General features: G+C 43.3%; 1 protein-coding gene across 1 annotated transcript in view; it reads right to left on the minus strand.

Moving 5' to 3' along the window:
• The window catches only part of LOC143986675 (spermatogenesis-associated protein 7 homolog), a 273,557-nt gene that overhangs the window by 144,083 nt on the left and 105,985 nt on the right, over positions 1-23,489 (minus strand). The window contains exon 4 of the mRNA XM_077485081.1: positions 9,816-9,863. Within this exon, the coding sequence (XP_077341207.1) occupies positions 9,816-9,863 (48 nt within the window). The remainder of the gene's footprint in view (positions 1-9,815; positions 9,864-23,489) is intronic.

Genomic DNA, 23,489 nt, shown 5'->3' on the forward strand with positions numbered 1-23,489 from the left:
CCATTACTAGTAAAAAAAAAAAAAAAAATTATAAAAATGCTATAAAACTATCCCCTATATTGTAAACACTATAACCTTAGCGCAAACCAATAAATAATCGCTAATTTCGATTTTTTTACCAAAAATATGTAGAAGAATACCTATCGGCCTAAACTGAGGAAAAAAAAATGTTTTTTTATATATTTATTGGGGATATTTATTATAGCAAAAAGTTAAAAATATTGCATTTTTTTCAAAATTGTCGCTCTATTTTTGCTTATAGTGCAAAAAAAATAAAAACCGCAGAGGTGATCAAATACCACCAAAAGAAAACTCTATTTGTGGGAAAAAAAGGACCCCAATTTTGTTTGGGAGCCACGTCGCACGACCGTGCAATTGTCAGTTAAAGCGACGCACTGCCGAATCGCAAAAAGCTTAAGTGGTTAAGGTACCTATTTCTGACAAGTAGACTATAGTGGGGTAATACTGAAACACTCACCCCCAAAAATTATACATGTATGAGCACACATTTTTTTGTTTGTCTAAATATAATCAAATATGGTTTTAGCTCATGAAACAGTTGACAATGCTGTTTTTGGGCTCATTCACCTTTGCTCCATTCGGATTGTTCTTCAGAGAGCATTGGCTTTAACCCCTGGAACCCAGCACTAGCTGGCTGCAATTGTATGCATTGCAAATTAGCCCTATTCATTTAAATATGCTTGCCGAAAGCAACAGAGAGTATAATTCTTGCTGCGCCCACGAAGCACGGCATGTGTACACCCGCAGCTGCTGCCGCTGCAGCTTAAGAGGGAGCAGATGGGTGGCATTATAAACATGGCTTAACTGCGGTGATTTACCACCCCTCAACCACTAGTGTTAATGAGTCCTTTGGCTGACATGTCCACTTTAGGTATACAAGAAAGTTAAAATGTAATCCTGTAAATTATTAGCGCGGTCTATTATTATCGCTCCATCATCCTTCGTTAGCTTATGAAATATACATCACATGCTGTTTCACTGCCATATTGTGCGTCTTATGATCATTTCAAAGTGTTTTTTTTCCTTTTGCTGAATGTGGGATTGATGGAGATTTTTTGACAAGGGAAGTTCTGAAGAGCTTGTAAAACAGTCCTACATAATGATGTCCATTTCCACAGTTCACAAACCCGACAAACAAACAGCCGACACAGCTGACACCTCTGCCGGGCTAAAAATAGAGAGCACATTGATCCAGAGTATAAAACATTCATAAGAGCAAGACAGACCTGGGCCGACTCTGCACATCCAGCCTAATGTTCTCTCTTCTAAAGCGTCTATTTCCATGGCAGGTGTCTCAATCGGTCTTATTAATATATTTATATAGGATTTATACAGCAATGATAGCTTCCACAGCACTGAGAGACTGGGTTGGTCTTGTCCCCTTAGTTCTAGTGAAGGGAACTCTTAAGGTGTCAGCATACCAAGACATTTTTCACCATTTCATGCTCTCCACTTTGTGGGAACAGTTTGGGGATGGCTCCTGTTCCAACATGACTGTGCACCAGTACACAAAGCAAGGTCCATAAAGACACGAATGGGCGAGTTTGGGGTGGAGGAACTTGTCTGGCCTGCAGAGTCATGACCTAGAACACCTTTGGGATGTATTAGAGCACAGACTGTGAGCGAAGCCTTCTCTCCAACACAAATGTGCTTCTGGAAGAATGGTCAAACATTCCCATGGACACACTCTTAAACCTTGTGGACAGCCGTCCCAGAAGAGTTGAAGCTGTTATAGCTGCAAAGGGTGGGCCATCTCAATATTGAACCGTACGGATTAAGACTGGGATGCCATTAAAGTTCATGTGGGTGTAAAGGCAGGTGTCCCAATACTTTTTATAATATAAGGTAGTTGCATGGCTGATTCTGGATCAATCAAGCATGAAATTCATGAAGTTGGAATGTCTGATCTCCATACTTGTAATGGGTTAGGGACTAAAACCATTGAGTCAGTATGGGGGCCAGATAGCCAACATTTTCAGAAGGCAAGCAATGGCAGACCCTCTTTCTCGCAGCACAGGCAAATTATAAACTGGCATAATGGGCATGTGAGTGCGGTAAATCCAGGAGGTTGCACTATTAACATGCCCTAGCTACCTGGCAAAACCTGGCAAAGGCTGCAAGGACAGAACCATCCACAGTGTCCTAGCTGCAAAGTTGTGCTTTGTGGCATGGCAAAAAAAGTACATCACCTTCGGCAGGCTATCTTATCTACTCCTGGCATCCTTTCAAGAGGTAGTCTGGTTCCTGCCTATTGGGGCACACAAGAAGCTGCAAGGAACCACGGTGATGTTGGAGCCCCACAAAGATCTAGGGGTACCGGGGGAATGGATGACAGCATGAACCTTGTACAAAGTACAAATGGATAAGGTGCCTAGTCCAGTTTATATACTTGGTCCCTCTCCCGAATCACACCACCATCACAGACCTGTATGTGGTATACACTACATCTCCAGGGCCCAACGAGTGGTAGAGGCCTTGTGTGCCCAGCTACAAGCTGCCATGACCTCCATGAATGATGAATATCTACAGCTGATGGAAGAACTGTCTTTTGCTTTCCAAGACTACCCTCTGCCACAGCAGCACCCAGCCCTGGGGACTACAGATACAGGAGGGAATAGACTGCCCAATTCACACGGGAGATTCTCCAACCATGCATAAGCGGTACTGTCATATTCCCCTAGCCCTGTGCCAGGCAGTCAAGGACTTGATCTGTAACATGGTAGAGTGGGGTAATCCAGGAGAGCCACAGCCCATGGGCTGCTCCTGTTGTCTCAGTGCGGAAATAAGATAGGAGCCTGCAGTTCTATGTGGACTATCGTAAGCTAAATGCTTGCACCAACTGGGATGCCTACACCGTACCCAGGGTGGAGGAGTCACTTATTATAATGGGCTAAGCGCAATACTTCTCTATGCTCCACCTGGTGAGAGGCTAGAAAACTGCTTTTATCACACCATTGGGACTATTTGAGTTCAATTGTATGCCCTTCGTGCTGAGCTATGCCCCTAGTACAATGGATAGTTGTTTGGGGGAATACAACTTTGAGACTGTACTGATCTATCTTAAAGACATCATTATTTTCTCCAAGTCATTTAAAGAGCATATCTAGCACCTGGACTGGATGTTCATCCATTTGGCCCAATACAGGTTGAAGTTTAAACTTAACAAGTGCTGCTTGATGGGACAGAGGATCCAATACCTGGGACATGTTGTGCAAGCTGGGGGGGGGGGGGGGGGCTTCCCTGGGTCTGGCCAAGACTCATGGGGTAGAGGAGTGGCTTCCACAAATGACTATCACTGAACTTTGCTCTTTTCTGGGTCTGGTAGGCTATTACTGGCGGTTCATCACAAAGTTTGCACAAATCGCTGCATCTCTTACCCAGCTACTAAGCAGCCAGCCAAAATGGCAGGAGCCACAACAGCAGGCCTTCAAAGCTCTGAAGCAAAACCTTATGTCCTAACCTCTGATGACTTACGCCAATTACTCAAAACCATTCTGGTTGTATACAAACTTCTGCAAGGAGTAGGGGCCATCCTGGTCCAGGAGCAGGAGGGACAAGAAAGAGTGACAGCCTATGCCTACAGCCCACAGAGTGCAATCCCCAAAATGATATTTCTTTTAAACTGGACCTATTGGCTCTGGTGTGTTTCATCACAGAAAAGTTCAAGGAATATCTCACAGTGGCAAAAATTTAGGTCTTCATGGACAATAACCCCTTGCCCTGGAAACAGCTAAACTTGGGGCACTTGAACAGAGGTGGGTCACCCTGCTGGCCCACTTCAATTACAAGATTCATTTTAAGCCCGAGAAGTTCAAAGGGCATTTGGACGCCCATGTAAAGATGTGGACTAGGGTTGGGAGAACCTGTTCTGCCAGTGGCCACCTCATCCTGCTCCCTCAAGGGCTAACGACAAGGGTCCCATCGAGATCCACACCCTTGAGGAATGGGCTCCAGCAGAAAGACCCCAACCACCTCATCCAGGTACAGTGTTTCCTGTAACAGTGGCATAGGTGACACCTGTGAGAATGCCAAAAGTTGTCTAACACAGTGAGAGTGATCTTGAGGTGGTGGGATCGGTTCAACTCCCATGATAGCATACTGTACCGACAGGCACACATGCCAACCAAGCATTCTGCAAGTTGCGGTCCCCAGTGGCATGCCTCAAAGTCTGTCAAGTGGACCATTTCGGGCCAATCACACCGCAGCCTTGGTCAGGAGGTATTTTTTCTGCCCACGATTAGTGGAGCGGGTGCAACCGGCTTGCTGGGTTTGTACAGTCTGTACCATGCATGAAGCTCCTCCCGAAAAGGCTACCCCAATGACAATTACCACCTTGTAACTCTTTGAATTGGTGAAGATGGACTTCCTGACAGTTTCCAGCTCCCCTCTGGGTTCCGCTACACCCTTGTCTTTGTGGATCATGTCACTAAGTTTGCCGTGGTAGTGCTCACTTAAGACCAGACAGCCTCGACCATGGGAAAACAGTTTTGGAAACACGTGGTCTAGCCATACAGTTATCTCAAGTGCATATTCTGCTCTTCTTAATGTTCAGACGATACAGCTAGTTACCTGTGGATCCCTTACTGGATTCTCTTGAACACCCTACTTCCTGTACCTGGGTGCAAGAACATTAGAACCTTCTACCCAAGCAGGTAGATCTGGACCAACATAAAGACCTGCCCGAGGATGCCATCATAGATGAACTGCCACTGCAACCGGGGGACCGGGTGTTGGTAAAGAACAAAAAATATGAAAGGCAGCAAATGAAAGTCCAGGTGGGAGAGCACCCCTTATCGGGTGGAAACGCAACCCTTCCCACCAACCCCAGTGTACAACGTAGTCTCGGAGGGCCCTGAACCTAATAAAAGAGAGCTCCATGACAACTTGTTGAGGCCTTGCGTACTGAGTGGTGAATGTTCAACTACGCCTGCCACCAACAGAATGGACAATCACTGCATGGATATCTCGCCTATACAGGAAGTTCCCTTTGAATGGTACCTGCCTCTCATTGAATCCAAGCCTCTGGCCTCGGTTGTTCCCGAAAAGAGATATACCAAGAACTATGGAAGTCCCGAAACCAGTCCCAGAGACTGACAATCCTGGTTTTCTGGACTCTCTTGAGGAATCAGCTACTTACTCAGGTGGGGGGGGGTGTGATTGGCCCTGAGGACACCCAATCAAATGAGGCACCGGAAGCACAAGTAGAAGTTGACTACTCTGAAAGTTACATCAAAAAGGATAGTAAGGCTTGCTGCCCAATGTGGTCTAACTGCGGTAAACTCATTGCAAATTACTCTGATTATGTTGTTTGAAATGCGTTGCCATTGACCTAATTATGTTTTGTTCTGTTACCTGTTGTTCTTTACTGTGTTCCGATGCGAGTACAGCATCTGTCAAAGAGGGGGAAGTGTGGGCAGGTGCAGTCTGTATTCTCCACTGCAGGAGGTGCTGACTGCAGCGGCAATGCAGGTGGGTGGAAGAAAGGAACTTGGTTCCGCTATGATTTTTTTGGTCACAGGGAGGCAGCTATCCGATTGGCTGCTGACATCCCATGTGATTCTGGTGACCATCTTGGGTCAGGCAGACTCCGGCTCCATGGTTTGGTGTGCTTTTGGCCTGTGGCTAGCGAAGGAAAAGGAACTCCGTCTGTCTGGGACAGTACTAGAGATAAGAACATGTTCCAGAGGAGTAGGCACAGTGCAGGGACTACATGTACCTTCCAGGAAGCCTTTCCTTTTTGAATGTGGACCGGCCAGGCTGTATTCTGCTCCTTTATGGCAGATGCTGTCGGCATCCACCATTCTTTATTTTGTGGGTCCACCGCTGTCTCAGTTATAAGTGGCTCCAGTCGGGTGTGCTCCAGTGCTGTATTTTGGCCTAAGCCAAAAAGGCCCAGGCCTAGGGCAGCACTTTACAGGGGGGCGGTGCCGCTCCCAGCCTGATTGCACATTTTATCCAGCACAGCAGAGCATGGTGACAGGCAGCAGGACTACGGGATGCAGAAGGGCCAGAAGCTCTGGGCATAATAATTAACTGGAAGGGGGGGGCGGGGGTAAAGTTTGGTGTGCAGGCAGCCCTGGGATTAAAGTCTCCCAGCTGAAGATACAGACAGAAAGCAGAGCTGCAGCGAGGTGCCAAGTGCGCCCCTGTACCCGGAACAAGTGTGTACATACATTGGGATCTCACTCTGCCTGACAAGTGACTTCTGGTTCCAGCCCCTGAGGTGACATTATTTAGATGGGACAGGAAGGGAGCGTGGTGCAGATAAACTGAAATAAGTCTGAAATAAGTGCTGTACTAAGTAAACTTAGCAGCAGCAGATCTTGCTTGTATGGTGCAGTATATGGAGAATGTAGGGTGGGAGGAGCTGAATGTATGGGGGGGGGGGGGGGGCAGTGATGAGAGAAGAAAGACGTGCTGGGGGAGGGGGTGAAGCTCAGGGTAAGCTCTGTAATGGGGGGAAATGGGCATGGGTGAGGCTTGTAGTGGGTAAAGGGGGGTCCGAGTTAAGGGAAAAACACTTTACTTGGGTGGAAAAAGGGTGGGCTCTTTGTACTGTGGGGGATGGGCGCTCTGTGTAATGGGGGGCCTCAGGGATGAGGGGAGTCAGTACTGGGTGGTGGGAGCTCTGTGTAATGGGGGGATAAGGGGGTAAGGGGAGTCAGTACTGGGGGTGGGTGCTCCGTGTAATGAGGGAACTAGGGGTTGAGGTGAGTCATTACTGGGGGGGTGGGACAAATCTAGATGAGGGGGGCGTCCAATGGGGGGGGGGTACCCAATTTTAGTCTTGCCTAGGGCAGCACAAAATCAAAATACACCACTGGTGTGCTCCCCGCTGGGCCTATTGTTTTGTTGAACTGTTCTGCAATACACTGTTCATGAAATCATGATTCTGAGTGTTTCCTGCACGCTACACAATGCTGCACCTAACCCACAAACCACTGCTGACAAAGAGATCAAGTGCAGATCATACATTAGCAGCTATGCCCATGTGAAAGAAGTCTGGAAATCTTTCAGTGAATGTGGCAATTTCAGCAGAATGTACATGTTGCCCTATGTTTGTGGACACCTGACCATCACATTTATATGAGCTTTCTAGGCATTGTCCATTCCAAACCCATGGGCGTTAACATGAACTTTAAACTACCCCTCTTTTGTGGCTTTACCAGCCTCCACAGTCTGTAAAAGATTTTCAAAGAATGTGTTTATGGGAATTTATGCACATTTAGCCAAAAGAAGAGCATTGGTAAATTCAGGTACTGATTTGGACAAAAAGACCTGATTGGCAATAGTCATTCCAATGTATCCCAAAAGGCTCTGTGCAGACCACTCAAGTTTCTTCACACCAAACCATGTTTTTTTTAAGCTGACTTTCTCTACGGTGGCACAGTCTAGCTGGAACAGAAAATTGTTTCTACAATGTTGGAAATGCAAATTTTTTAAAAATTAATTGTTACAATTAAAATATAATTAAACATTAATTAATTATTAATTGGAAACACCTCAACTCAAAAATGTGGAGGTGGTCCATATACTTTTAGCCATATAGTGTAGGTTAGATTTTGGTCATATTGTGTATATACTGAGCAGTCCTCCCCAGTGCTGACTTTATTTTAGGAAGACAAGTAAGGGCTTTAAGAGGCTAGTGATCCTTACTGGCCATATTATGCAAAAATAATGCCTAGCTCTTCCATGTGCTTTACATTTGGCTATGCACAAACATGTTTGCTTTAAACTGTCTAGTAAAAACTAGTAAATAACTTGGGGAGTCTGTTGTACTAGAGAGAAGACCCCTTAGTTACCCAATAGATTTCATAAAATGTTGTGCATAAGAGACAGATCCCCTATAAGGATCCTTGGCTGTTTAGGGTCGTGACATACAAACAATTCTATTTGTGTTGGTAATATCAGAAATCTATGCCCTTGGTGCTGGTAGTACCAATAAAATCAGAACAGGGATGAGAAGGTAAGTATAATATAGCTTGGACAAGGGATTACAGTTATGGCTGTGCTTGCAGTAACAGTATATCATAGATGACTCTTGAGCTTATGATGAAGACACCTACTGGCAAGGTGCCAACATAAAGAAAAAAAAAATTGCGGTAAATACACCTGTCAATCAAACATGGACATAATTTCATATTTTCCACCTTCCTGTCTAGTCATACCACCCATGTCATGAGACTCTTCTGCTGACTGCTACAAAGAGTAATGAAAAATAAGAAACTCTTTTGGAGAGGCTAATGCTTCAAAGCTACTCTTCAAAACTGCAGTGTCAGGAAAATGAAGAACACGATAACATGAAAATGCATTAAATCACATTTTTTTCCTGCATGCGTGCCCTTATGTTTCCTTTTGTAATTTCAGGTGTGGATAGCACGCTTACATAGAATGCTTACCAAGCGATAAGGAAAGAAGTCATATAGATTCCACAGTTTTCTGTTGTCACATAGAATTTTCTATGAAGGCTTGTTAGTTTGGCTTTTTTCATATGAAGCTGCCAGTTACTAGTATATGAAACTACAGAATAACATCTATAAGTTTTTTCTTTTTAAAATTTAAAGTAGATCTACAACTAATTACTGAAATCTCATGCAAAACTGGACTGAGGATTCACTGCACAACCGGACTGAGGAAAACATATTTGTAAGTTTAATAATTGGTCTTGGATACAACCCTTACTTACACTCTTACTTTTTATTTGAAGTTTGCGCCATTTAATAAACTAAAGCTGGTCATGCACATTTTTTTTACTCCACATAAACAAGGTGGATGGAAAAATCCCCCATGCTGGGTCATGGTATACTGACAGTGGCACCCATTCTGGACAGAACACTGACGAAGCGGGTGCACCCTGGAAATGTGTAAACCATGGTGCAACGTTGAGGCTGAGTTCACACGTCCAGATGCGGGTTTGTGTCTGGGGTCTGGTGCGTGACTGTTCACTGGTTCAGGTATGATTCAGGTCCAAATTTTTGCCTGAATTTGCACCTGAACCAGACCCAAACACGCACATGTCCATGTTGGAAATTCACGTTCTGATGATCAGAAAATAAAAAGCACAGAGATGAGCAAATACCACCAAATGAAAGCTCTATTTGTTTGGGTACAATGTCACATGACCGTGCAATTGTCATTTAAAGCAATGCAGTGCCGTATCGCAAAAAATGGCCTTGTCATTGAGGGGGGGGCAGATCCTTCGGAGCTGAAGTGGTAAAGGTGTCAGTCTTTTATTGCACTATGGAGAGCTGTATTTTATCTTTCTTCACATGGTTACCCATATCTTGAGTCTTGGTTGGCATGTTTAGTGGTGAATTCAGGATGATCAGGGAGTGTTGGAGTCGTAGAGTGACAACCTTGGTGTGACCTTATATGTGGTACATGACTTCTCTTGATAAAGGAGTCCATATCCATTTGATAAGCAGGCACTTAACCACAAACTTGGTCATGGTGGCGGTAAACTCATTTAAAGGAGCACTTTACATGGATTCACTGGATTTGAGCATTGGGACTTACTTATGGACTATTTATTATTTCCTTTGATTCTTCAAGGAATTTTATCAGTGTTCACGGTCTTTTTTATACATTTTGATCTTAAAGCAATACTTTGTATAATTATTTGCACTTTTTTATATATAGCCAAAAAAACACAGATGGAGGTACTAACCCTCCCATGCTTTAACCAAAGTTAAAACATTTTGGTTGGAGACACAAAACATCCAGAATGAAAGATGAAAATTTCCCAGAGAAAAATGTAATGTAAAAGTTCAGTAACAATCTAAAAAGACACTTACATTTAACACTTCTTGACAAACTCTTTGGTGCGGAGGTATCAACAGTGGCTGAAAGCAGAGAAGACATAACATTAAAATAATAGAATTTTTAGATAAATTTGAAGCCTAAGCAATGTGAGAAGATAAGGAGAACATGATTGAGTACATGATTGAATGTACAATATATACACGAAGTTCTGTGTAAATTGTCAGAGATATATAAATACCTGTAATAAATAAAATAGATATAAATAATAAATAATTGTGTGGCTGGCCAATAAAAGCCTGAAAACTGCAAGAGATGTTCCCAAACTATGAACATTACACATTATAATTGGACTTTCTCTGGCGGCCTGAGGTGCTCGATATTAGGAGAAGATTTTAGAACAGTTTTGGGTTCCCACAGTGTGCTAAAATTGGTTTTGAAAGTCATTTTTTATTATATCATAATTTTTTTTTCTATTTGTGTAAAGAGAATGGGAGCATGACAAATCTAATGTAAGTCCGGTAAGTCTTTGCTGCTCATGACAAGAAGTCAGAAGAAAAAGTCAATATTTTCCAGGGGCCTCATAAATCCCCTTTCATTAAATAATGGACAACAAAGTTTAATATAAACGGATATAACCTATACTGATTTGGGTTATTGGTCAGGCAGAGATGCCTGTAATGGCTGCTTGACCAGCGACCCAAATCAGTTTACCTTAAATCCTTTTATATTGCATTCTGCTGTCCAGTAATCCTTAATTTACTATCAGCATCAAAGCCCTGAATAAGGGAGAGTTTTGAGCCCTTGAAAAGCATTGACTGCTTCTTTTGACTTGGAAAATGTTATGTGCAATAGTGTTATTACATTACTATTACGTCACCGGCACATGCCGTTCCTTCAGAGCCCTGCCATAAACCATGACTCCCGTGATATCATGGCTCAGCCATTCAAAAGACCAGAGCCAGTGAACCCGGGAGGAAGACTGGGGAAGATGGAAGCCCTGTCATCATATTTCTTGTCTCTGAGGAAGAGTGCAAGTCCCTCGAAACACGTCAGCCTGTCCAACTCTTATTGTCCCTCTATGTGATGTGACATATTGAGGACTTGAAGCTGATGTATTATAGGTTAGTTATTGAGTATATTACCTATTATTACTTTTTAACAATAAAAGATATGTTGTGCATAATGCACTAGGCTGGTGCGCCCTCTGTTTGTTCTAAAGTGTTTCATAATGTGTTAGTATTCGATGCATACTAGTAGATACTATGTTGCCATTGCCTTGCAAGGGATTTTTTATTTTAAATGCCAAGGTTTACTACCACTTTCATGTAAGGTCTCATGCACACTGCAGCTCAAAAATAAAGCAGTTTTTTTTTACAGACATTTGAGCTTTTATTTCAGTTTGAAGAAGATTGTTCTTTTTTGTGCTCTTATGCACATTTTTACCGAGCTTCTTCAAGCTCCTTTGAGCTTCTTTGAGCATAATCAGTTTTTTTTCCCACAAACACTCCTAGATAGTATTTTCTTACCCACTGTATAAACAAAACAAAAAGCTGCAACAAACGTTTTTGTGTGCTTTCGAGCCTTCTTTGAGCTCCTTTGACCTTTTTTTGAGCTCTTTGGGGCACTAGCTCTTCTGAAAAACATGAGTTTGGTGGGGGGGGTTTTTTCTGCCTGTAACAGCATAAGCCTGAAAATGCCTGAAAAACCCATAGTGTGCATGGACACATTGGCTAACATGGATGGGAGTTTCCAGGCAGAGAAAATAAGAGCTCAAAAGAGCACAAAAGCCTGTAAAAGCCACTTCTTTAAGTGCATTTTTGGTCTTTACTGTTATGCAAATAAAACAACAGGATTACCCTAATGCCCCATACACACGGTCGGACATTCCGACAACAAAATCCTTACGATTTTTTCTGACGGATGTTGGCCCAAACTTGTCTTGCATACACACGGTCGCCCAAAGTTGTCGGAAAATCTGATCGTTCAGAACGCGGTGACGTATAACACATACAATGGGACTATAAAGAGGCCAGTAGCCAATAGCTTTCATCTCTTAGTCTATTCTGAGCATGCATGGCACTTTGTCCGTCGGAATTGTCTACACGTGATCGGAATTTAAATGATCGAATTTTGTTGTCGTAAAATTTTGGATCCTGCTCCCAAACTTTGTGCGTTGGAAAAAATTGATGGAAAAAGTCAGATGGAGCCCACACATGATCGGATTTTCCGACAACATGATCCGATCGCACACTTTCCGTCGGAAAATTCCACCTTGGGTATGGGGCATAAGTGAGGATTTTCTTAAAGTGGTTTCTAAAAGTTTAATGTTTTTTTACCTTCATGCATTCTAGGAGCGCCAGCAGGGGACCTGAGAAGAGGAGGATCTGGGCTGCTCTGTGCAAAACCACTACACAGAGCAGGTAAGAAAAAACTTGCCTTTAATATTACTTTAAGTTTATGTCTGAGAAATATCCATGAGGACAAGGGGGAAAGGGGAGGAAACCTTACCACTAGTGGGGAAACAAGTGAAGACAATCCTCGGTTTTGGTAGTAAATTGGGGGGAGGACCCAGGATTTATCATATAAAGCGCTTGTAGACCTACTTATTTTTATAAGAGGTCTACAAACTCTGGTGAATGCTTGAGACCAGTGACGGCTGGTGTTTTTTTTTTTTTTGCTGGGGGTCAGCAAACAACCAAAGACCACCCCCCCACGTGGCAACTCAAACTTACAAACCACCCCCCCACTGCTGTCTGCTGGTCGGTCCACCGTCACTTACCACACAGCAGGCATCGAAGAAGCAGCGGTGGGGATCGGGGCATCCGAGACGCAGCGGGGGGGATCGGGCATCCAAAAAGTGGCGGGGTTCGGCCATCCAGGCATCGGCGCGGCCCAGGCATCCAGGCATTGGCAAGCAGCTTTTCTACTCCTCACTTGCTCTGTGCGTCTCCTCCCCTCCTCCTAGGTGTCCAATAGGATCACCTGTCCTTTCAGCCAATCGGGTGACGGGTATCAGACCCGCTTCCCGATTGACCGGGAGGAGGATCAGTGTTGCAACAGCGAATGTTCATTCACTGTTGCAAAACACCTGGGTGGGCTCCAGCCGAACTCTCTGCGTCCCGAGCCCACCCAATTTTGAAGCCTATTAGAGCCTCTGGCTTTAATCTAGTGTTGCCACCAGCCCAGGATTCACCCGAACAGTCCGGATTTTAAATCCTGTGTCCGGGTTTCAGGTGGATTAAAACCTGGACACATTATTCAGACCAGGCTGTTGCTGCCCAAGTAACCAAGATAGTCACACACAAATCTGTTGCCATCAAGGAGCTGCGCAGCTGTCTAGGGGCAGGTTCGACATTGGGGGGGAGGGGGCAGGGAGATTATGTCAGAGCAATTTGGCCACACCCACTGTTCAATGCGGCACGCTATGATCACCACATTACTACTCTCCTTGGAGCACCCAAAGATGTCCCAGGTCCCTAAAGTGTTCGGGATTGGCTTGAAGAAAAGGTCACAACCCTACTTTAATCAGGTGCTGAAAAAAAAAAACCCTGTCCCGCTATAATCAATGCGCCCAGTGCCCTGAAAAGGGCCGGACACATGAATTGGGTTTGGCCACAGCGGCCATGGACAGATTCATGCTATGCATGAATCTATCCATTGCATATAGGGGGTGGCCTGGAGAGAGGGGCGGTGCCCGGGCACCCCTAATGGATGGGCTGCCCCTGATTGAGACACTGGGTTGGTGAACACAGTGAAGGAGATGCATTGTAGTGCCACTACAATGAAGAGCACAAGTAACGGGATTTTACATGTTTGCTTTGATATGCAGTTCCGGCACCTTCACCACTGACAGCAAGTGGTGCTGGGGTGTGCTGCACGGTCTATTAATACTCATTGCTAGGGGATCTATTCTAGCTGGAGGGTATCTATTTTTGCATGGGGGTCTTTTGTTTCTGAGGAAGTCTATTGTTGCTGGTGGAAGACCACCTACCCACCTACTGTTGCTGGGGGTGGGTCTTATATTGCTGGGAGGTCAGTTGTTGTTGGGAGAGATCTACTATTGAGGGAGGGGTCTATTGTTGCTGGCTGCTGGAGAATCTATTGATGTTGGCTGTGGGGAGATCTGCTGCTGCTGCTGGGAGTCTATTGTTGCTGGGGTGGGATTTTTTGTGGTGGGGTGGTCTATTGTTGCTGGCTGCAGGGGTTCTATTTTACTGCTTGTTATAACTACCAACTTCCTTACAGATTACTTAGCACCACAAGTTGATACTTGGTCCTGTACAGGGCCGGTGCTACCACTAGGCAAACTAGACAGCCGCCTAGGGCGCACTTCTGCCTAGGGGCGCCTGCCCACTGGTTTCCCTCCATGTCTGCATGCTCTGCAAACTTGTAATGTAACTCAGTCTCAGGCAGCTGCTCTGTCCGACTGGTAGTGTAATTAGAGGTGCACACTAGCGTAAGAAGATCCAATGCTTCCTGTATAGCGGCACCTTCTGTCACATGGACAAGGCAAAGGGGGTGGGGTCAGGAGTGGAGCCAGTGGGGGGAGGTAAAATGAGGTTTCGCCTAGGGTATAAAAAATCCTTGCACCAGCCCTGGTCCTGTATTGTCTAAAAGGGCATTACTGGGAGGTGGGTAGGGGATGAAACCAAGGAACGGTGCTCGGAGGTGGGTAGGGGTGAAGAAAAAGGATGGCTCAGAAAGGGGGAGTTCCTGCACCTATTCTTTGAGAAAAAAAGCCCTGAGTAAAACAAAAGACATCCAAATACCAACAAACACAGCAAATGTGAGTTTACAAGTGAACCACAACCATATAACCAAAATGATTAACTAGTCTAGCAACCTAAGTAACTGGAAGCCTAACTACACACTGACTATATAAAATATGTACATAGATATGGCTCAGTTCACACCTATGCATTTTTTATTGATTTTTTCAGAAACACACTAGAGTCCATGTAACATGGTTTCCTATGGGACACGTTTACATCTTTGCTCTTTTCAGCTGCTGCTTTTTCGTAAAGGGTTAGGAATTTTTTTTAAAGCAAAATGGTGCATTTTTGGTTCAATACATTTCAATGGAAAAGCTGCAGAAAAGCATTAAGTCCATTTGCATTTTTTAACCCACCTAACAACAAATTGTCCAAAAAAAAAAAAAAAACTGCATGCACTGGCGTGAACTATGCCATTAAAGACCATATACCCTACTTTCCATACATTTTTGATGCAGAAAAAAACGCACTGGACAGCATGCAAATGTTCACCTGTCCCTAAAACGCATCAAAAATGCACTAGAATGCACCAGACCCCAATCCCAATACAATGGGGCCATTTTTTTTTTATCGTTCAGTGGTTCCGATATGGTGTGAAACATCAAGAAAAATCGGACGATCGTTCGCCTGATTTTCTTATAGTGTGTACCCCACTTTAACCACATGCCGACCAGCCGCCACAGTTGTACTGTGGCAGAATGGCCTGGCTGGGCTAAACAACGTTATGTAACGTCGCTTCGCCCTGTGGCCCCCCGCTCACCCCCCCGAGTTGATGCAAGTACCCGGCGGTTCCGATCACTGCCGGGCATTCGCGATTGCTCGGGCACACAGAGAACCCAGAACTGTGTGCATAAACACACAGTTTCCGGTTCTCTGAGGGGAGAACTGATTGTTTATACAGAATATGAACAGAAGATCTGTTATCTTCCCTGCACAGTCTCCATCCCCCTTCAGTTAGAACACAAACTAGGACACACATTAATCCCTTCACTGCCTCTAGTTATAACCCTTTCACTGCCAGTGAAATTTTTACAATAATCAATACATTTTTAATCGCACCACTCGCTGTATTAATGCTAATGGTCCCAAAAATGTTTCAAAATTGTCTGACGTGTCTGCCATAATGTCGCAGTCCATAATGTCGCAGTCCATAAAAATCGCTGATCGCCACCATTACTAGTAAAAAATAAATATTAATAAAAATGCATAAAACTATCCCCTATTTTGTAGACGCTATAACTTATACACAAGCCAATCAATAAACGCTTATTGTGATTTTTTTTACCAAAAATTTTAAAAGAATATGTATCGGCCTATTTTTTGGGGATATTTATTATAGCAAAAAGTAATGCGTTTTTTTTCAAAATTGACGCTCTTTTTTTTGTTTATAGCGCAAAAAATAAAAATCGCAGAGTTGATGAAATACCACCAAAAGAAAGCTCTATTTGTGGGGAAAAAAGGACGTTGATTTTGTTTGCGAGCCACGTTGCACAACCGCATAATTGTCAGTTAAAGCGATGAGGTGCCGAATCGCAAAAAAGTGCTCTGGTCTGGACAGGTATTTGCACCCACTTCTTGGCATAGACTCCCACGGGAGTCTAAGCTTTTTACCGCCCCCCCCCCCCCCCCCCCCCACGCTGTCTGCTGGGAGTGGGACACACACGGGTCCAAGAGACAGCAGGGACCATTCGGATTACGCTGTTTGACTTGGGCATGTGCAGTAGGTAACCGAGAAGTGAAGCCGCAAGTCTTAATTTCCTGATTCCCTTACCGAAGATGGCAGCGGCAGCATCCGAGGAACAGTTCGGCCTCGGGTGCCGACATTGCTGGACCCTGGGACAGGTGAGTGTCCTTATTTTAAAAGTCAGCAGCTGCAGTATTTGTAGCTGCTGACTTAAAAAAAAAAAAATTTGCAGCCCTTCCGCTTTAAGTGGTTAAGGAGGAACTAAATACCCTCCCAGCAGCCAGCATCAGGTGGAGACTGATTACTGGAAATTGCTGGCTACTGGGAAACACCTGCTGGTGGACACTGGAATTACAACCCTCCTCCCAGGGAACCACAATGCCACCAGCAGGTGATAAGGCCCATATGAATGAGGCCTGAAAGTGGCCATATTTAAGGCACATTATGCAGGCATGGTTCGCTGTTGTCAGTACGATTAAAACTACCCTGAAGAATGCCATGCAGCCATGGCACTGTTACTGACACCTCCAGGTCACCGAGCAATGATTGAGAGCAGGTAGGATGGACTCCTGACCCTTTGATCAGGAAGCGTTAAGACTCACAAACGGGCCAGCGAGAGGCGGCCATAAGGAGTTAACATTGTCCATTTCTGATTGCTGTATGTTTATTACCACCAGCTATGAAGCCAGCCAAACTAATGCTGTAGACCTGGCAGCTGTTACATTATTGTTACATTGAATTTGCACCTGTTGTGTGAAACTTCATTATTTAATCTGTTTTGCCATTATAGAAATAATGTACACAGTATATTTAGGGTATAATGTGTTTATTAGGAAAATCCTATTTTTGCACAGTATACATAACAATGAAGCACCATCTGGGAATTGCTAAAAAAAAAAAAAAAATACCACACTTGGCACTAAGCAATTTTTCTTCATTTCCAGTATTTCTGCCAATCGTATTTAATTACCGTCACATACAGGAAAGTGGGCTGAGAGGTTCGGAATTCCATATTGGTCCTCATGAACTGCTGTAGCCTAGAATTTAATAAAGCCTTATGGGAAATGGTTACAGCTACCAGCTATTGGTATTACAGAGTGTCAGGACACCCGTTCAGTATTATTTCTGCTTGTTTAACTATCCAATATTTCCAAGTATTTAAAGGAAAACTGGAGTGGATATTCAGCAGGTACAAATGTTTATAGCACTGATCACTGTTTTGGCATCACTGGTCACCAAAAAGGGTCAGATTTGTCCACCACAATGTCGCAGTCCCACAAAAAATTGTAGATCGCCGCCATTACTTGTAAAAACAATAAAAAGTCCCCAAATCCCCCTATTTTGTAGACGCTATAACGTTTGCGCAAACCAATCAATATACACCTATTGTGATTTTTTTTTTTTACCAAAAATATTTAGCAGAATATATATACACTAAACTGATGAATACATATATATATATATATATATATATATATATATAAACATTTTTTTGAATATGTATTATAGTAGAAAGAAAAAATATAAAAAATATAAAACATTTTTTTTTTTTTAAACCGCAGAGGTGATCAAATACCACCAAAAGAAAGCTATACTTGTGGGAAAAAATGTTTTGTTTGGGAACAATGTCGCATGCCCGTGCAATTGCCAGTTAAAGTGACGCAGTGCTATATTGCAGAAAATCGCCTGGTCATTAAGGGGGCAAATCCTTCCGGGGCTGAAGTGGTTAAACTGACTTCATCTGCAGATCAAAGTTCATCCCTTTGATCTGTAGCTGAATGAAAGAAAGATACAAAAAGAAATGCTTTTTTTTATCTTTCTGTTCCAGTTGATAAACATTGCCCAGCTTATTTTTATTTTTTTTGACAGCTCCAATTGCCGGGACTTTGTTTACACTTCAGCTGTCAACAGGAGAGTCCCACTGACAGCTGAATGAGTCATCGGTTGTTAAGGACGCGGCGGCCCTGATAATTGACAGCTTTTTTTTTCTTCTTACATTTCAGCTGTCAGCGGGGGAATCCTGCTGACAGCTGAAAGAACCGAGCCTGAAAGTATCGGTTTCAGGTATTGGAGCAGTTGCACAACATGTATATGTGTGTGTATATATATATATATATATATATATATATATATATATATATATATATATATATACACACACGTGTGTGTGTGTGTGTGTGTGTGTGTGTGTGTGTGTGTGTGTGTGTGTGTGTGTGTGTGTGTGTGTGTATATATATATATATATATATATATATATATATATAAAAATAATACCGCACATTTGGGTAGAGGGTGTGAATGCATAATCAGTGGGTGAGCCGATTAGTGGGTACCACGGACTCGATGTCCACCGGCACACACAGATTATTCATTACAGAGGCAGAACAGCACTCTGTCTATGTAAACAAGGCAGAATGCCGTACTGTCAGTAGGGAAGGCATGGATCTTGTGTACCTGCAAAGCAGAGACATGGATCTATGCTTTCCCCTAGTAAAAGCACCTCCCCCACAGTACACAAACACTGGCTAGGAACACATTTAACCCTTTGATTACTCCTAATGTTAACCCCTTCCCAACCGGTGTCATTAGTACAGTGACAGTGCATATTTTTAGCACTGCTCACTGTATTGGTGTCACTAGTTCACAAAAAAGTGTCAGTGTTCGACTTGTCCACTGCAATATCACAGCCCCGCTATAAGTCGCTGAACGCTGCCATTACTAGTAGTAAATTTTTTTTTTTGAAATCCAAAAATATAACTATCTCATAGTTTGCATACGCTATAACTTTTGCAGAAACCAATCAATATGCGATTATTGAGATTTTTTAGAATACATATTAGCCTAAATAGATTTTTACATTTTTTTATTGGATATGTTTTACAACAGAAAGTAAAAAATATTGTTTTTCTTTTCAAAATTCTCGGTCTTTTTTTTGTTTATAGCGCAAAAAAACCCAAAAAAACATGATCAAATACCACCAAAAGAAAGCTCTATTTGTGGGAAAAGGGACATTTTATTTGGGTACAGAGTCGCACAACCGCGCAATTGTCAATTAAAGTAACACAGTGCTGTATCGCAAAAATTGGCCTGGTCATGAGTGGGGGGGTTAAATCTTCCGGAGCTGAAGTGGTCAAGGTTTAAAAAAAAAGTTTCGGCTTCATAACCACTTTAAGTTCCACTTTAACAGCAAATTAAATTTTGAAACACTTTTGAAATGACATTCGTCAAATCATCGAATGGGCTGAGAATGGGCTGAGAATTACATTCATACAAATATTCATTTCTAAGATTTATTAGTGTATGGCCAGTTTAACGAGTTTTATTTCATGAATGTATCAGGGACGATGTTAGCGGCATCCTGACTGAATGGGGTTAAGCCGCCACCACAGTGTGAAGATGACACAACATTACAATATTTAAACATAAGAGCTTGGCAAAACGATTAGCATAGAAAAGTCATCTGCATAATTGCAGAGAAAAAACGCTCGCCACAAAACACGGTCGTGCCTCACGGCGGCCAAATCCCATTAGGAAAATCAAGAGACAAGAAATCATGCAGACAGTTCGAAGGGTCAAAGCAGAGGAAATAAAACGCAAGGCTAACAGTAAACAGATCATGGGCTGGAGTACACACTGAGGGTTTCACAGCAATATATAACCAGACAAAAGAATTGGCAGATAAGGACTTGGATCTAATATCACTTGAAGTGGACCTCTTGTTAACCTAACAAAAAAAACGTATAAAAAATTTGCAGTGAGAATGCCTGAGGATTCCCCCAGCCATGGCTAATAATCCCCATAATGTGTCGAAAATGAGCACCACTGTTGCCATTATCAGGAAAATACAGCCTTATGGCCACTAGATGGCGCTGACAATCATAGTAAATAGGTCATTGTCTGGGTTAGACACATTGGGGGTTATTTACTAAAGGAAAATCCACTTTGCACTGCAAGTGCACTTGGAAGTGCAGTCGCTGTAGATCCGAGGGGGACATGCAAGGAAAATAAAAAACATAATTTTAGCTTACACATCATTAGATGATAAAATCAGCAGAGCTTCCCCTCATTTCAGATCTACCCCTTAGATTTAGAGCAACTGCACTTCCAAGTGCACTTGCAGTGCAAAGTGGATTTGCCTTTCGTAAATAACCCCCATTATGGGAATTTTTCCACCATGACTGTGGTGCAGTGACATTGTTTCATAGGTACAGTATGTGATTTTAAAAAATGCATCAAAAACGCAACACCTGTGCATTTTTGATGTGTTCTTGCTGCGTTTTCAATGCATTTCAATAGGGAGGTGCGTTTTGTCTGCATTTTTTTTTTTAAAGTAACCAAATATGTACCAAAAAATGCAGCAAGCAGGACACTGCTTCAAAAGTTGCCGATAATGGTCGACAATAAATTCATATTGTAACAAAGAAACTCACCAAGCTCTACCGCTGTATAGTGCAAGTATATGAGCAGAGTGCCGGCGTTCTGGCTGAAAAAATTCACTGTGGGTCCATTACAAATCTAAGCCGGCAACTCGACAGCTTCTTCATTAGAAAACGTTTATTTGAGCATTACAGCAATAGCAAAATCCATAGATATTAACGCGTTTCGGCCAAAACTTTTGTCATAAATCATGTTATTGGCCAAAATGTGTTAGTTCTATGGATTTTGCTTTAATGCTAAAATTAAAGCGGCAACAGTAAGAATTATACAAAAATAATAATTAGTTAAACCCACAAGTGTTTTTTTTTTACCAATTCTATTCCTTTATATTGGCTTTTGAAATGTACAAATGCAGCCATTTACAATTTGGATGAAATGTTTAGCACTGGGAAACACTATCTGAAAGATAGCCAGTACATTTTATATACAACTTTATTGATCAGACCAAAATGAGGGACAAATGAGGAGGAATGAGGGACAGAGGGACATTGCTCCAAATCAGGGACAGTCCCTCGAAATCAGGGACAGTTGGGAGCTATGTGGTTGTGCTGCAGTACTTGTGGGAGTTGCTTACAGGAGCAGAGAGCAGAGTGACAAAGAGATGATCTCATCAGTCTGCTGCTGCTCCTTTCACTATCCAGTCACAGGGTGGGGGTAGGGAGGGGGACTGTAAGTGGATGTGCAACTGCAGCACAGGATGTTCATGTCTCCTCCCCAGCCAAGCAAGTCTGTGCTGTGTAGCAGAGCTGTGTAAATCCCAGGACTGGGTGGACATGTATAGAAATCCTGTGGCAGGTAAAAGAACTTTCATATACAGTATGTACACTCTCCGGACACTATATTAGTACCGGGTTGGACCCCCCTTTGTTTCAGAACTGCCTTCATTCTTCATGGCATAGATTCAACAAGGTGTCGTGAGAAAAACTAACATTGCTGAAAACTAAAGATCCCTCATCAGATAATTCTTATTTCATGATGTCTGTTATAACAAGAAAGTGCCTGTTGGCGGTGTATCAGGGGTATTACACACCGCTAAAAATCAAAGCCTGATAAATCTGCACACCGACTGACATGAGAACAGGAAGAGTTTAAATATATTATTAGATAGATGTGAGAGAATGGGTGATTTGGAATGCACAAAAAGCCTAATTCATGATTATTTTATCATCGCTCCCTGGATGACTTATTGATTTGATACTTTCTCTGACATTTGTATCTACTATTATTTAAAGCTGAACTCCGGCCTTCCCTTCAGCTTTGTTATATGGGCTCCTCTCCTGTACTGAAATTGCTTACTCTGATTTCACCGCACACTGTGAGCTTCTCACACCTGGGGAGATTTACTAAAACTGGAGCACCCAGAATCTGGTGCAGCTGTGCATGGCAATCAGCTTCTAACTTCGTTCACAATGAATGCCAGCCGCCGACCCGAACAAAGAAAAAAAACGTCTGTACCCGACACTGGCTCAAGCCGGGTCGATGATGTCATAAGGTGGGTGTCACCCGGATGGCTCCTCCCCTCTGTTTATTTATCAGCAGCTACGAATCTGAGTTATCAGTCGGTGGGAGCCAGCGTTGGGTGCTCCTTAAAGCAGGGTTCCAACGACATGTTTTTTTTTTTTTTAAATGCATATCTTAGATCAGAACATAGACATATACCACTCACGTGTTTTGAAAATGTTGCCGCTCGATGTCCGCTTTAAGATAAAAAAGTAACTTATATGATCCTGTCCTGACAGTTCCCATATTGCTTGTGGGCATGTGAAGCTCACAAGCATATTCTTCTGGGATATGGCGCTGCTGTATTCCCAGCATGCACCACCCGTTCTCGAGCATGCACAGTAATATCACGTAGCGGCGCTGTAAACTATACAGGTTGCCATCACAACAGGCGGCGTAGTCGGAAGTGCCCATCCCATTGTGATGGCAACGAAAGGCCTCGGCGCTGCCCACTGACTCCTGGGAAATGATGACATACATCTCCCAGGAGCAGTAACGAACAGGGGAGCCGAAGGAAGTTACGTTAGGAGCCGTGGTGAGGAAGGGGAAGATTACAAGGGACAACATAGCAACAGGGATTAAAAGGTAAGTAAAAGAAAAAAAAAATCTCCAAATGTCATTTGTTATGTTATTTGCTGCACTTTTATGTAAAATTATTTTTATGGGTGAAACTCTGCTTTAACAAGTTTTGTCCGACTTTGGAGGCACACCCTATTAGTTAAGGACTCCGGCAGATGCTTGCTCCTTGACAACCATGTTTTTTCTGGTTGTTAAGGATGGCGGTGGGTGCTGGCTCCTTTTTTTTTTTTAAATAATAAACATGTTAAACTCACCTGCTCTATGCAGTGGTTTTGTACAGAGTAGCCCGGACCCTCCTGTTCTCAGGTTTGCTGATATTGGCCCCTCCCTCCTGTCGAGTGCCCCCACAGTAAGCAACTTTCTTTGGGGGCACCTGAGCTAAGATGCAGCCCTATGTGTCCATTCAGACACGGAGCTGCTGTTTGGCCCCACCCCCTCCCTCTCCTGATTGGCTAACTGACTTTGATTGAGAGCCGCAGGATCCAGTAGCGCTGTTGCTGTGTCTCAGCCAATCAGTAGGAGTGTCCTGGACGGCTGAGGCACTCGTGGACATCACTGGATAGAGATGGGGCTCCGGTAATAGGGGGGCTATTGCACACAGATTTTTAATTTTAAAAGAAAAGTATGTTTTTTTTTTTTTTCTCATAATCACATAATCATGGAAGTAAAAATGTAGCGTAAGGCCGCATACACACGGGCGGACTGTTCGCCCAACTTAGTCCGCTGAACAGTGT

This window comes from Lithobates pipiens, unplaced genomic scaffold (genome assembly GCF_037356315.1).
Source record: "Lithobates pipiens isolate NorthernLeopardFrog02 unplaced genomic scaffold, aLitPip1_a1.2 Scaffold_18, whole genome shotgun sequence".
Taxonomy (NCBI): Eukaryota; Metazoa; Chordata; class Amphibia; order Anura; family Ranidae; genus Lithobates; species Lithobates pipiens.